Genomic DNA, 15929 nt, shown 5'->3' on the forward strand with positions numbered 1-15929 from the left:
AGCTGCCATGCCTCCATGCTGTGGAATACTGGGATTTGTAGTTCTTTGTGGCCCCAGGGCTCTCGGATGGAGAAGGCTAAACATCTCACCAAACTACAAACCCCTGAATTCCATAGCACTGAGCCGTGGCAATTAAAACGGTGTCAAACTGCATTAATTCTGCAGTGTAGACACAGCCCTTGCCAAGTCGAACAGAACCTCAGGCCAATCTTGCCCACCTTAGAGGATGTCAGTTCTTGGTAAAGTAACTTTGCCAAAGCTGTCGACTCCCAGAATCCGTCCCGTTGAATCAAGGATGGCCAGTGGAGGATTCTTGGAGTTGTAACGCAAAAAGGTAAATTGTCCAAAGTCTGTAAAACACCTAAGGGACAGGCTTGGAAATTGGACACAACTCCTAAGTAACACAAAGTTATTTAGCTTTGAACACAAAGTTACTTAGTTACATAGCTTTGAAACTTGGTGCAACCTTTCCTCCCCCAGAATAGTCTCCATGCTATTTTGGGGTGTGCAAAGGAATGTGAACCAGTGTGACATTAGTGTATTGGGCATTGGATTATGACCCTGAGGGCCAGGGTTCGAATCCTGGCTTAGTCATGGAAATCTAGTGGGTGACTTGGGCAAGTCACACTCTCTCAGCCTCAGATGATGGCAATGCCAACCCCACTCTGAAAAAACATGGCAAGAAAACCCCTTGAGCCTTAGGGTCACCATAAGTCCTAAGCTCTGGTGCCATAACAAACAATGCTTGGCCTTCTGCATTTGTGGCTTTGACTTTTGTGGATTTGATTATTTGCGGTTTTGATTTGTTTGTTGTCTTTAGGGATCTCTCTAAGTCCTCCAGAGCAACTCTGCTGGAAACTGACCCCATGGATCAAGGCAGAGAACAATAAACTGATACGGATAGCATGCCTCCTCACTGCATGCCCTGGCTCAGGGTTGGATGGGAATTGTAGTCCAATAACATTGTAAAGGGCACATCATATTCTTTTGTGTCATTGCTGTGCGGCTTCAAGTTGTTTCTGACTTATGGGGTTTTCTTGGCAAGCTTCTTCAGAGCCATCCTCTGAGGCTGAGAGAGTGTGACTTGCCCAAGATTACCCAGTGAGTTTTCATGGCTGATCTGGGATTCGAACCCAGGTTTCCACAGTCATATTCCAAGCACTGCACCATGCTGGCTCTTAGAATCATAGAGTTGGAAGAGACCTCAAGGGCCATCCAGTCCAACCCCATTCTGCCATGCAGGAAATCTAAATCAAAGCATCCCTGACAGATGGCCATCCAGCCTTGCTTCCTACTGTGGTGCAAAACCACCTTGTTGGCAAGTGTAATGATGTTGTGTGTTGTCAAGGTTTGAGAGCAATATTTCTTTATCTTTTACCTCTGTATTTCTCTACAGGAAGGAGATGAGGATGCTGGGAGCGGGATCACCTCCACCTTAATCCTGTCCGTCTTCACGGCCGTTTTGGGGTCCCTGCAGTTTGGATACAACATCGGAGTCATCAATGCACCACAAAAGGTCAAACAAATTTCCTTAAAGCAAATTTAAGCATGTGTCGATGTCGATGTCGGTTTGGAAAGCCCCACCACTTTATATTCCATAAGGAATTGGAACATGGCATCAGTAAGGGGGGGGTGCAATTTTGGGCTAAAATGTTGTTGGAGTCAAAAATGGCCATATATATATATATATATATATATATATATATATATATGGGATATTAGATATATGAAGAACACTCACTTAACGATAATTGCATTCGTTAGAAATAGAACAAAGATAGCTTTTGGATTATAGGAATAACTCAAGATAAAGGAATAATCAGTTACAATTTTGGATAATAGTAGAATATGAGAAAAGAAAGTAATAAAACTGATTCGATATAATATACTTAAGGCTGACTTAACTTACATAAGATATAATATGTGATGATTATAGTTTTTTCTTTTGAATCGTTCGTTTGGAGTTAAACGAAGTGATGTGATTGGAGAGAATATGAGCAATTGATTTAAGTTTAAAAATAAGTCAACCAAAATAATAATTGAAATTAAGGCATAAGTATAGATGTCACGAAGAATATTTTGATTTGAGAAAATCAAAAAGGAAACATGTAACAAAAAAGAGAAGTACTTTTAAGTAATGTTTGTCTGTTTGTGTTTTCGTTTGCTTTTGTTTGTTATGTCGTTTGTCAAGTGTGTTTGTTTAGTTTCAACTAATCGATCTTATTGGAGAGGCAGGTTAGAAATAAATTTTATTATGATTATTATGATTAATTAAATGTATGTTTTAAAGTGTTTTTATTATGTTGGAAACGAAATAAAAATTTAAACATAAAATGTTGTGAGTGTGGGGAGAGGAGGTTTCCCCCTTTCCTTGGTTCAAAGACTGGCACTTTTTGGAGGCGTGGGATTGCGGCTCCCATCATCCCCAGACAGCATAGGCTCAAAAGCCAGGCTGGGTAGATATGATGGCAAGCTGAAACTGCAATGCTTCCCAAAAATGCCAGCTCAAGGAAAGGGTGCCCTTAACAGTTAGTTTACTGGGCAGGGAAAAGATATCTCTCTCCGGTTCATTCATTGTTGGAAGAAAAAGATCGAGGTGAAAGATCGAGAGCTTTGCAAAGTTACTTTTTTGTTTTGGACTAGCAACTCCCCGAAGGCCGCTAGAGGGCAGAGAAAGTAATCATTTCCACACTTTATTGCAGTGGTTCCCAAACTTTGGTCTTCCAGATCCTTTGGACTTCAGGTCCCAGAATTCTTGACTCTTGGCCAAGCTGGCTGGGGCTTATGGGAGATGAAGTCCAAAACACCTGGAAGACCAGAGTTTGGGCATCGCTGCTTTAGAAAGGTTGAAGGAAGCAATGTCATGTTTTCTAACCAAGGCAGCCAGATGCCATAAAGGAAGACATCTGCGCTGCAAAATGTAGGATGTTAAAGAAAAATGGGGGACCTTACAACAATAAAAGCTAAAAGCACTCATCAAAATGTGAATTCATGCTTCTTAGTCATGCTCCCAATCAGTGATTCTCTAACATTAGTCCTCCAGATGTTTTGGACTTCATCTCCCAGAATTCCTGGCTATTGGCCAAGTTGTCTGGGGCTTCTGGGAGTTGAAGACCAATTCATCTGGAGGAACAAAGTTTGGGAACCACTAAATGGAGGACATTTTGGAATTCCTTCTGGATAGAAGGTCAAAATGTAGGAAGATCCTGGGAAAGGAGGACGCCTGGTCACCCGGCTTCTAACCCGCTCCCTCTATATTTTATTCAGATCATTGAACAGAATTACAATGCCACCTGGATGGAGCGCCAAGGGGTGGCGGACCCAACGCCCATCGACCCAAGCACCCTCAAAACGCTGTGGTCCTTGTCGGTGGCCATCTTCTCCATCGGGGGCATGGTCTCCTCCTTCATGGTGGGCATCGTCTCAGAATGGCTTGGCCGGTGAGTTCCCTTTAAGGACGAGGGTGACTCTGAGCATGTACAGAGTGTCTTGGGGCATTCCATCCCACTATTAAGCTGTGCCACATTGTGCAAAGACTCTGGGAAGCCAACATTTTCCCCTCACGCAGGACCTCTGCCTTTCTGATAGCCATGGCTGCATCCGCACTGCAGGAATATTCCAGTTTGGCACCGCTTTAACTGTTGTGGCTTCATGCTGTGGAATTCTGGGAATTGTAGTTTTGTTAGACATTTAGCCTGCTTGGTCAGAGAGTGCTGGCTGGGGGAAGATGGGATTTGTAGTTTAATCTGTCCAGAGGGAAAAAATTATGTACTCCATGCAAATTTGGTTGGTTGGTTTTAAAACAGGATGAATGGTCATAGATTATATTATATTATATTATATTATATTATATTACATTATTTTTATTTTTCCCCTGGGGTTTCAGGAAGAGGGCCATGATTGTGAACAACGGACTGGCCTTTCTTGGGGGCGGCTTGATGGGATTGGCGCAACTTGGCAAATCCTATGAGATGATGATCCTTGGACGGTTCTTGATCGGGGCTTTTTCGGGTAAGAAAGCGGCTGACAACGGGGGGGGGGATTGGGGAGATACAGGGGAAAGTGGGGTGTGCAAGAAGACCTGAGGTGCCTTGGGAAAGTTATGGAATGAAAAGGGGTATGTCTTCATCTGATGCCAGACCAAATAAGGCACACATACATACATACATACATACACACACACACACACACCAACATTTCACAGGAATATATCACACTGGGGCTAATTTCGGCATTAAAGAGAGATTAAAGTGCATTTAAAGCATCCCGCAAATAAAGTGGAAATGGCAAGGAATTACACAAATGATGATCACACGCAATTGCACAAATAAAGTGATATTGGAAATGCATTGCTGCTGAAATCCCAAAGTTAAAAATGCTTCTTTGTGACCACTTTAACAGCAGGATTTGTGCGACATCGTATGAAATTGTGTCATGTAATTACACAATTTTCCCGGGATGTTCATGGGATAAACTCCCGATGTCCTTTGTGTGATAAACTCCGCAGACAAAAACCAGGACATGCCTAGCCAAGCAACATGAGAGTGTGATCAGGACAGCAAAAGTTATTAATGAGGAAGAATACATAAGCTAGGAAAGGCTGCAGCAGTTTGCTTTTGCCTGAGCCGACTGGGAAGGGGAAGACTCTGCCTCCTCTTCCTCTCCTCCTTTGCCGAATTAATTGAATGCAAAGTACTATTTGCATTTTGAACTCAATTTGCAACAACTGAAATGAAGCCTGGGAAAAAAGGGGGGATGTCTAGTCTACGAATTGCTGCTAATTTTTGTATATTTGCATCGACCCTTGTCTTCAGTTCTGTTCACAAATTTGCATCTGTTTACCCTTCCTCTGTAGAAAATTCACAGCTATATGAATCCATGCAAAGCGGTTGGCTGGCCATACGTTTGATAATGCACATCCTCACAGATACTCCAGTTAAAACTGCAAATCCTTTTTCTGTGGAGTTTATAGGGTTTTTCACCCCATCTCCTGCAACAAGCCTGAATTCCTCCAAATTGCTTATGACTGGATCAAACTCTATTTGAATGGAATTAGGAATATTTGAATCGTATTTACTAGCTCTAGTAGAAAGAGGGAAAGTGGGAGGAGGAGAGAGAAACCAGGACATTTTAAAAGCATCTTATAAAATGGGATGGCGGAGGATTAATTGGGGTTAAGAGAGTTGGAGGGTATAGGTAGCCACATTAATAATAATATTTTTTTTACCCCACCTCTCCATCAGGATTGAGGTGTCTTACAATAAAATCCATATAATACAGCGTTACCCCAATTATTCCTTCCCCCGAAAGCATCAATTAAACATATTTAAACATTACAATAATCCATTAAAAATAAATAATAAACTTTATTTTTACCAAGCCCTCCAGCCAGATTTTTATGCTCTATCCTGAAAGGTTTGCTTGGTTTTATTATGCTGAGTTATTTTAATCTTAATTTTATTTTTGTGCTTTCATCCTGGCCCTGGTTTTTTAATCCTTTTCCTTTTTCCTTTTTAATATGCTGAAATATTTCTTTTATTCTCTGCCACTCTGTTGCGTTGGCGATTTTATGTTCTCTTTCACCTTTGCTTTAATTATATTGTTGTGGTATTATTATTATTATTATTATTATTACTATTATTTAACCAGACAGCGCTCCCCCCAGAGAGCTTTGGCCGGCGGGTGGTATAAACTTCAATAAATCCATAAATTAATTAAAGGAAATGCTCTGTTTGCAAAGCAGGGGAGGGAGTTCCTGGAGACGCATTGTCAAGCGCCGGAGGAAATTGGACGCTGGACTGGAGAGGTTTAATTCAATTTCAGAGTTCTGCGTCTGTTTTTACGATAAAACGTGGTGATTCATAATTGTGTACAAAACACAGAGCCTGGAGAAGTGACCTTTTTGGACTACAGCTTCCAGAACCCCCCAGCCAGCTGGGGGATTCTGGGAGCTGTAGTCCAAAAAGATCCCTTCTCTGAGCTCTGAAAAAGTATTAGTTCCTCTCCCCAAGTTTTATTGCCTTATGATTAATGGCCAACTCTTGCGGAAGGGATTTACTCACATTTTTTATTCTCAACTTTCAAAGAGGTGTCCAAGACCACTCCAATACCTCTTCTAAATCTTACAAAGTTAAGACTATATTCCGGAGCGGATTCTCAGACATGGGAGTCCTCCATCTCCCATTGCCTCTGGCAGTCTTTGAGGCAAGTTATTATTTCTTTTTCTATATTTTTATTTTATTTTATTTCTATCCTGCTTCTCCATAATATCAATAGTTTCCTCAAATAATACAATAACGCCTAAAATTCACAAAAGAGCGATACCTTTATTGAGCCAATCCATATGCACAAAATACATGATGCAAACCTTTGAAGTTCCACTGGTTTCTTCATCAAGCAAAGGGGTTAAAAAACATACAGGACGAAAAAATATGACGTTGTTACTCACAGGTCTTCATTTCATCAAGATGTTGTTCTGAGTTAAAATGGTGTCGGGTGAAGAAGCCAGTGAAACTTCAAAAACTTGCAATGTATATTTATTGCATTTTGGTTGGTCCAATAAAGGCATCACTTTTGGATGCTATTGTACAGTGGATCCTTGGTATCCACTGGGGTTGGGTTCCAGGACCCTCTGTGGATGTCAAAATCCATGGATACTCAACCCTATTAAATACAATGACACATTAAAATGGAGTCCATTATATAAAATGCAAAACCAAGGCTTGCTTTTTGGAAATTACATATTTTTTGAAGATTTTCAAGCCATGGATGGTTGAATCTGAAGAATAGGTGGATATGAAGGGCTGACTGTACTTTGTTATATGGGCAACATGGGTACCCCTGGATATGTTTTCTGGGTTCCTTCAAATGATCTTTATCCCTGGGAGAAGGATGGAGCATATAATTCAGGCCTCTTTTCATTCCTCTTTCCCTCCTTCCCTTCTTCCTGATATATGTTTGGTTTTTCTTCTTCTCATGGCAGGTTTTGCCTCTGGCCTGGTTCCAATGTACGTGGGTGAGATTGCTCCCACCAACCTGCGGGGAGCGCTGGGCACCATAAACCAGTTGGCCATTGTCATTGGGATCCTCATTGCACAGGTGAGGATGGAGCCCCACTTTCATGGTGGCCGGGAGTGGGGGGATTCTGGGCATTGCAGTTTGAAACAAAAAGGACCTCTCTTCTTCTACTACCACAGGTGTTTGGGCTGGACACCCTCCTGGGCACCCCGAAACTATGGCCCCTCCTGATGGGTCTCAGCGTGGTCCCCTCTGCCCTCCAGCTCCTCTTGTTCCCCTTCTGCCCAGAGAGCCCACGCTACCTCTACATCATCCGCAACAAAGAGTCCAAAGCCAAAGAAAGTGAGCCTCCCTTCCGCCTCCCCATCCGCCTCTTTCCCCTTCTCCGTTCTTGCTTCTCGTCTGTTTTTCCCTTCCTTCCATCTTTTACTCATCTCCCATGCTGGTGATTGGAATGCTGGGTCCGCTCTGGGTTTTAGCCTGAAATATGGAGGAATTTGTGTCTTCCAGATGCCCAGCTTGATTTGGGGTAGTCTCTGGAGATGCAGAAAACAAGCTTGCTCCCTCCTCAATATGACACCCCTTCAAATACCTAAACAAGGCTATCATATCACCCCTTAACCTTCTCTTCTCCAGGCTAAACATCCCCAGCTCCCTAAGGCATTCCTCATAGGGCTTCATGGTTTCCAGACCCTTCACCATTTTAGTCACCCTCCTTTGGACACGCTCCAACTTCAAGCCCTTTGCAAATTCTACAGTGATTTCTTCAGTGCCTCAGTGATATCCATTAATTTCTCCAATGCCCACAAAGAACTCCTCTCTTGTCCTTCTCCTCCAGGTCTCAAGCGCCTGACCGGACGTGTGGATGTGACCGCGGCCTTGAATGAGATGAAAGAAGAGAAACGCCGCATGGACCTGGAGCGCAAGGTCTCCATCCTGGAGCTCTTCCGATCCCGCATCTACCGCCAGCCCCTCCTGATCGCGGTGGTCTTGCAGTTCTCCCAGCAGTTGTCGGGGATCAATGCGGTGAGAACTGGGACATCGGTGGGAGGGAGAAGGACGATGGTGATGGTGATGGTGGGAGAAATAAGATTATTGCAGTGGTGGGGAGGCAGCTGGGGTTCCCAGATTTCAGGTCCTACCCTTGAGCCTCACAGCCTGAGACCTTTTCTTCAAGTTCCAGAGGAACAAATCTCACGGCAAGAGCCTTGTCCTGAAAATCGCATACATCTGTGCAGTTTTTGGCCTCATGTTGCTGCAAGCTGCTTCAACACAGCTGCTACAGCCTTTTAAAACCAAAGGTTGGGAAATTATGATCAGTTCTTGGTATCCGGTGGAGTTTGGTGCCAGGACCTCCCACGAATACCAAAATCCATGGATGCTCAAATCCTGTCGTATGCAACGGCATAGTAAAAAAAGGTCCCTCATATAAAATGGCAAAATCAAGGCTTGCTTTTTGGAATTTTAAAAAATATATTTGCAAGCCATGGATGGTTGAATCCATGGATGGAGAATCAGTGGATACAGGGGATGGACTGTAATTTGCTTGTCCATGACTCTCATGTCCTCTTAGAAGCTGTGCTTGCTGGAGTATTAGAAAAAGAGCTGGTAAAACATACAGCAGGCCCTTGGTATCCGGTGAGGTTTGGTACCAAGATCCCTTGTGGATACCAGAATCTATGGGTGCTCAGGTCTTGGTATATATACAATGGCATAGTAAAAACATGTCCCTTACATAAAATGGCAAAATCTAGGTTTGCTTTTTGGAGTTTAAAAAAATACATTTGCAAGTCCTGGATGGTGCAATCCATGGATGCAGAATCCATAGATACGGAGGGATAATTTGCTTTGGTCCATAACTCCCATGTGTTCTTAAAAGTTTGCTTGCTAAGATGTTTGAAACAGAGCTTGGCAAAAGTTGGGCAATAGATTTCCCTTGTTCAGTGCAGAGCTTGGAAATTTAATTTCCAGCCAGCTAAATGTTTTCAATTTTGTTAGATCTGGGGTGCAAACTGCAGGAATAATGCAGTTTGACACCACTTTCACCTTCATGGCACCATCATATAGATTCCTGGGATTTGTAATATTGTGAGGCACCCACAATTTTTGTCAGAGAAAGCTACAGACTTCATAAAACTACAAATCCCAGGATTCCATAGGATGGATCTACAGCACTTAAAGTGGTGTCTAACTGCATTATTGCTACAGTGTAGCTGCACCCCTTGTATTTGTTATTTGAATTGCATGCTTACATGAAAGGGATAGACTACGGAGAGTTATGGGAAAAGTGAGAAGGAGAGTTTATCATTGCAAAATGGAAGAAGTTGAATTAAATGGAATGTAATAGAACAGGGTCTAAAAGGAAGTCTGTTTTTCTTTCTTTCTATCTTGTTTAGTTGTTTTATATAGGTTTATGTTTGCTTGTAGCTGTTATTGTAGTTTGTCTTTACCTTTGTGTTTTGTATGGATGTGTTTTAATAAATAAATATGACCCCCCCCCAAAAAAAAATTGCATGCTTACATGCTACAGTTGATACTTAGCATATCAGACCCTAAAACATGAACAGGGGCATCCCTAGAGCTCAGGATTTTGCCCTGAAAGCTCAGGATTTGGGATGCTGCTGACCTGGTACCTCTAAAGGCCTTTCTCTGACTCTAGTTGGTCATTATTTTGCCCTCGTAGATCTTCTACTACTCAACTGACATCTTCACAAAGGCTGGACTGGACCAACCCATCTATGCCACCATTGGAGCTGGAGCGGTCAACACGGTGTTCACTGTTGTTTCGGTAAGGACCCCCGGCCACGCCAATGACTCTAGCCATCCATAAGGCTGGGGTGGGCAACATTGGTTGTTGGGTCCCTTCAAGTTGTTTCTGACTTATGACACCCAAAGAAGAGCCTCCTTTCCAGAAGAGGTTTGTCATTGACTTCCCATTGCCCTGAGGCTGAGAGCATGTGACTTCCCCAAGGGTCACTCAGTGGGTTTCACTGGCTGAGCAGGGATTTGAACCCTGGTCTCCAGAGTCATAATAGTTTATCACACAGGATGGATCCTGTGCAGAAACTGAATTTACACTGGAAAAAACCTGTAAAAGCGGGTAGATTTTCAGATGAAGTGGACAAAGCCCACAAAAGCAGGTTGATTTTCACATGATGTAAGGGTTAATGAGCATTAATGCGACATTAACACAAACAGGTAGTAAGCAAAACCCGTCCTTTTTACTTTCAGAAAATCCAATTCCGAAGTTCAATAGTCATTTACACTCAAGTTAGCTCAGGTCCAAAACACACTGCAGAAATAATCCAGTTTGAGACCGCTTTAACTCCCCTGGCTCAATGCTAGGGAGTTCTGGAATTGTGTGAGACATTTAGCCTTCTCTGAGAGCTCTGGAACCAGGATAAACTACAATTCTCAGGATTCCCTTTTCCACTCTGTTTTCATTTCTTTCTTAACCACTTTCTTTTCCTTTCAAATCACTATTCCCTAGCCATAGCTTTCAATCATTTCCCCTCTCTCCCTCGCAGTTCACATTTCACTATCGCTTCACTTATTCTCTTTCCAGGTCGCTCCTCTTCTCATCAATTTCTTAACCGTGCTGCATTCTCTCACCTTCTTCAACTGACTTATACCTTCCATTTTATTCTATCTCTCTTCTATTCCACCACCCACCTTTTTATCCTTTACACTCATCCTAACCTTTCTTGACCTTGCTGGGTTATTTGGCATTGCACAATGGCCTTCTTGACCCCGTTTTCCACTTTAATACTATTACCAACTGGAAATAAGTATATAGTATCTCTCCTTCTGACCTTTCATTCATGTTTCCTCTGCCCCAGGTGTTCCTGGTGGAGCGGGCAGGACGGCGCACATTGCATCTGCTCGGCTTGGTCGGCATGAGCGTCTGTGCCATCCTCATGATGGCATCTCTCCTCTTATCTGTAAGTAGTGGGGCAAAGTTGCCCTATAAAAGGTATCACTGTTTTATGGACTTTGGATGTTATTGTACAGTCAGCCTTCTGTTTTTGTGGGAAAACTGTTCCGGAGCTCCCCTTGCAAAAACAGAATTTCACACATATTCAAGCCACATAGGCTTGAATGGGGGCATGTGCCCACGAACGGCTGCGGGTGCGCACATCAGGTATGTGCCCCATTTTAATGCTCCCCGTTCGCTCCTCACAAGTACAGTAAGTGAGGGTCACGAATATGAAGTCCACACAAATGGAGGGGCAACTGTACTTTGTTGTATGGCAAACACAGCTAACCCTGGATATGTTTTCTCTAAAAAATAATTGTTCAGAAACCATTTGGACAGATCCTTTAAAGTTCAACTAAAATCCAAAGTGCATCCATCCCTCCATTGATATGGGAGCCACCAGCCACTGCAATACATTCTGGAATGGAGAGGAACCTGTATTGTGTGATAAATAGGTTTTAGATGATAAAAGGATGTAATAATGGGACAAGCTGAATAATCATGTACATGAGATCAATAGCTGTTATGAGGGAAAAGAATAAGAATAAGAAGTTATTTACTTTATAAAAAGCACTTTCTATATATGAATTTGTAGTTAAAAGATATCATATGGGGAGTGGAATGTACACGGAATGCTATGCAATCTAAGCAGTTTATCACACAAAGGAGATCGGGAGTTTATCCTGTGAATATTCTGGGATTTTAGTGGCAATGCATTCCTGATATTGCTTTATTTGCACAATTGCGTGTGATAATCATTCGTGCAATTACTCACCATTTTCGCTTTAGTTGCGGGATGCTTTAAATGTGCTTTAATCTCTCTTTAACGTTAAAATTATGCCCAGTGTGGTAAACTCCTGTGAGAAGAATGTACAGTGGGACCTTGCTATCCATTGAGGGTTGGTTCCAGGATCCCCCCCCCCCCATGGATAACAAAATCCATGGATGCTCAAGTCCCATTAAATATAATGGCAGAGCAAAATGATGCCCCTTATACAAAATGAAAAACCAAGGTTTGCTATTGGGAATTTATACTTTTTTGGAATATTTTCAAGCTGTGGATGCTTGAGTCCGTGAATAAAAAATCCGTGGATAAGGAGGGCCAACTGTATGTTTTATTAATGGTTCTATTGTAAGAAGATGTCAACCTTGCACAAAACACATATATTACAGGGATGGAAGATGGGGTGGTTTTTTTTGGAAATGGGAAGGGAGCTAGTTTTGGACTATATTGGCTGCAAATTGTGTTAATATGACTTTTTTTCTATTTTTGTTTGTTTGTTGTTCCTTGTTTTTAAAAAATATATAAAAAAGAGGGGGTTATTTAGTTGTTGCTGTCTTGCCTGGCTATTCCTTGACTCCTAGGAATTACTGCCATGTTAAGATTCAAAGATATAGCCATGTTAGTCTGGAAAATCAGTATGTAGAGAGATCTTGTATCACCTTTGAGACTCACTGAAAGAAAGAAGTTGGCAGCATGCGCTTTCTCAGATGTCAGTCTACTTTCTCAGATGCTTTTGATGGAAAGCATCTCTCCACCAAATGCATCTGAGGAAGTAGGCTGAGGTCTAGGAAAGCTCATGCTGCCAACTTCTTTCAGTGAGTCTCAAAGGTGCTACAAAATCTTTCTACATGCCATGCTAAGAGTGAGACAGGAATGCAATAATGAATAATGCCCTCCTGCAACCCATCAGTCTTAGGCCATTTGTATTGCTAGAGAATGACCCACTCCCATCTCTGTTCCGCCTGCAACAGGACCGTGTGCCAACCATTGGCTATCTCAGCATGGTAGCCATCTTTGGCTTCGTGGCCTTCTTTGAGATCGGGCCAGGCCCCATCCCATGGTTCATTGTGGCGGAGCTGTTCAGCCAGGGCCCTCGGCCGGCAGCAATGGCCGTTGCCGGCTTCGCCAACTGGACCTGCAACTTCATCATCGGCATGAGCTTCCCCTCCATCGCGGTGAGTTTCTATAGCAGATCTGTTTGGCTTGAAGGGTATAGAAAAGATGGTGAGCAACTGATCTTGGAAGCGAAGTAGGGTCAGCCCTGGTTAGTCCTTGGATGGGAGACTGACACTGAACACCAGGCGCTGTAGGCATTATTTCAGAGGAAGGAACTGGCAAAACCTTGGCTAAGAAAACCCTACAAAATTCTTGGGGTTGCCATAAATCAATAGGTAACTTGAAGGCACATACTTACTCAATAACTGTTGGTGGTTGGTTGTGGCATTTCTGGCTTATGGTGACCCTAAAGCAAACCTGCCATGGGATTTTTCTGGCAATATTTGTTCAGAGAAGGTTTGCCATTGCTCTCCTTTGAGGCTGAGAGAGTGTGACTTGCCCAGAGTCACTTAGTGAGTTTCATGGCTGAGCTGGGAATTGAATACATGAGACAAGAACTCCTCTGCAGCAGCCCTTTTAAAGCTCTTTTTAAGCATTGGGTATGAAAATAGATAGATTAGATTAGATTAGATTAGATAGATAGATAGATAGATAGATAGATAGATAGATAGATAGATAGATAGATATTCAAAAATACTAACACTATAGTATTAGACTCTATGGAAATAGATACACTCACATAGTCTTTTGTGGGTTTTTCGAGCTATGTAGCCATGTTCTAGAAGAGTTTGTTCCTGATGTTTCGCCAGCCTCTGTGGCTGGCATTTCCTCACATTCCTATTGAGAGGAAAGTCATGGGAGGATCGTAAAAAAGATTGGGAAACGTTAATAAATTTTCTACAGCAAGAATGGAGAGGAAAAGTAATTGTTGGATTAATGTAATTTTTGAAATAAGAAATATGGAAATATAGATGATTTAAATTGTATAGCAATAGATGGTATATTTGATTCCACTTAATGAAGAGTCATAGATAAAATAAGCTCTTGGTAAATGGAAAATCTTGAATCATTACAAAGAAATGGGTCTAGAAGGAACTCCGGAGGTCATTTTTATGTTTGGTAGGGGTTTGTCTGTCTGCGTGTTTTATTTCGGTTTATGTGGATATAGTAGATGTGAAGACATGGGGCGAAGAAGTGTAGAAGTATGCAGGAGTGATTTGATGTTCTTTTTTTCATGGATAAAATTCATATAAAATGCATAAATGAGAAATGTGTTTGCAGACCGGCCACAACCATCTCCTTCCTTTTCCCCAGGATGCCTGCGGTCCCTACGTCTTCCTCATCTTTGCCCTCCTCCTTCTGGCTTTTGCGGTTTTCACGTATCTCAAAGTACCGGAAACGAGGGGACGCACTTTTGACGAGATTGCTGCTACATTCCGGCGAACGCCTTCCTTACTCGACCGTGAAATCAAACCTTATACAGAACTGGACGAATTGAGCCCAGACAACCATGAATGAGAGGGGTCTTGGGGCAGATGGATGGAGGGGAGAAGCAGAAAGGAGGACACAGTGTGGGGAACATGGTCTTTGGAGTCAGGAGCGGTGGAGGGCAAGGATACCCAGGGTCTGCCTAAGCACTTTATTGAAACCGCGAGAGAGTCTGGCGCGCGGTCGAAACTTTTAATTTTATTTTTTCCTTTCTAGGTCAGTTTTTAGTCTCGATGTATTTCGATTTTTCTTCTTTCACTTCTTTTTTTTAAAAAGGGAGAAATTATTTAATAAAGCAGGGCAAGGCAGGTTTGCAGAAAAAGGGAAGCGCAGGAACGCGATTCTTTGCATTTCTCGATTTCGGAGGACAAAAGAGTCGTGGCACAAAGGATCGAAAAAGGAACTGTGAGTTTTATCCTAAAGAGAGGATCGTGGTGGATTTCATACAGAGAGAAAATACTATCCGACATTGACTTGTAGCCTGGGATCTGGACACATATTTTCCCAGAAAGGAAAGCCTGAAAGCAGAATCTAAATTACAAAAGGGATAACAGGAGCTTCGAGGATGTCTGCAAAACTTTCTTCTTCTCTCTACAATTTTGGTTATTTATATGTCGTGATGGTTTTCTTTGAGCCAGGGACTGAGTCCAGTTTTAATTCAGGAGAGCGTCGGCTCTGGAAAACGTGCATTTACAACTGAGACGTTTGCCGATGGAAATGTGCATTCGCAAGCGAGAAGCGTGCCTTTGCATTTGTGTTCTCCTGAACATGTTATGAGTATTTTTCTTTCTGCCGCCTCGTCGCACTTGAGAAACCACAGATAGCCTGACATACATCCCTGTATTGTTTGTGTGTGTGTCAGGGACTTCCAAGCTCAAGGCCTGATCATACAACTGAGCTTAGGAAGAAGTCACTTGATACACGTTTAGTTCCATGTTTGCTAATGCTCTGTGCAACCTCCCCCACAAGGCCAACAGAAGGGGAGAAATTGTCCTTGGGGAGCATAGGAAAAACGGGCGCACTGTTCTTTGCCTTCCTTAGTTGCAATGGTTCCTGCATGTCTTTCCACCCACGCTGCCTTTGTCTAATAACAGGAAAGTGGTTTTCCTTGGCTCTGCAATGCCCATTTTTGGCCATCTGGGAGGGCAACCGAGGGCAAGGGCATTCTGTATATACTCACGTATAAGTCTAGAAATTTTAGTCAAAAAATTGACCCCAAAAAACTGAGCCGACTTATCCAATGTAAGTACCATGTGCCAACTCTTACCCCCCAAAAAGAAACCAGCCTCAGATGACAAGCAAGAGCTTAATCTGTTTTGGAGAAGCACTGCTTCTTCTTTATTCTCCCATCCATCCAGTCTTTAGCATGAGTGCAAACAGTGATGTCTGCTTGGATTTTGTAAGTTGTTTGGCATTACAGTGGTGCCTCGGGTTACGAAATTAATTCGTTCCTCCATTCCTTTCGTAACCCGAAAATTTCGTAACCCGAAACACTTTTCCGTTAGCACTGGAAAGCCTAAAGCTGCACTTTGCAGCATTTGAATTTCGCGCCGAAATGAATTTCGTAACCCGAAAAATATTTCGTAACCCGAAACAGTTTTTGCCAAT

At 42.6% G+C, this 15929-nt stretch overlaps 1 protein-coding gene across 2 annotated transcripts in view; it reads left to right on the plus strand.

Moving 5' to 3' along the window:
• The window catches only part of SLC2A4 (solute carrier family 2 member 4), a 44695-nt gene extending 28869 nt beyond the window's left edge, over positions 1–15826 (plus strand). For both annotated transcript variants that reach the window (XM_042475324.1, XM_042475325.1), the window contains 10 exons: positions 1397–1516; positions 3268–3440; positions 3887–4011; positions 6983–7098; positions 7197–7359; positions 7856–8043; positions 9701–9805; positions 10857–10958; positions 12749–12952; positions 14148–15826. In XM_042475324.1, the coding sequence (XP_042331258.1) occupies positions 1397–1516; positions 3268–3440; positions 3887–4011; positions 6983–7098; positions 7197–7359; positions 7856–8043; positions 9701–9805; positions 10857–10958; positions 12749–12952; positions 14148–14351 (1500 nt within the window). In that variant the 3' untranslated portion in view covers positions 14352–15826. The remainder of the gene's footprint in view (positions 1–1396; positions 1517–3267; positions 3441–3886; positions 4012–6982; positions 7099–7196; positions 7360–7855; positions 8044–9700; positions 9806–10856; positions 10959–12748; positions 12953–14147) is intronic.
• Positions 15827–15929: the final 103 nt, after the last annotated feature.

Source organism: Sceloporus undulatus, chromosome 6 (genome assembly GCF_019175285.1).
Source record: "Sceloporus undulatus isolate JIND9_A2432 ecotype Alabama chromosome 6, SceUnd_v1.1, whole genome shotgun sequence".
Taxonomy (NCBI): Eukaryota; Metazoa; Chordata; class Lepidosauria; order Squamata; family Phrynosomatidae; genus Sceloporus; species Sceloporus undulatus.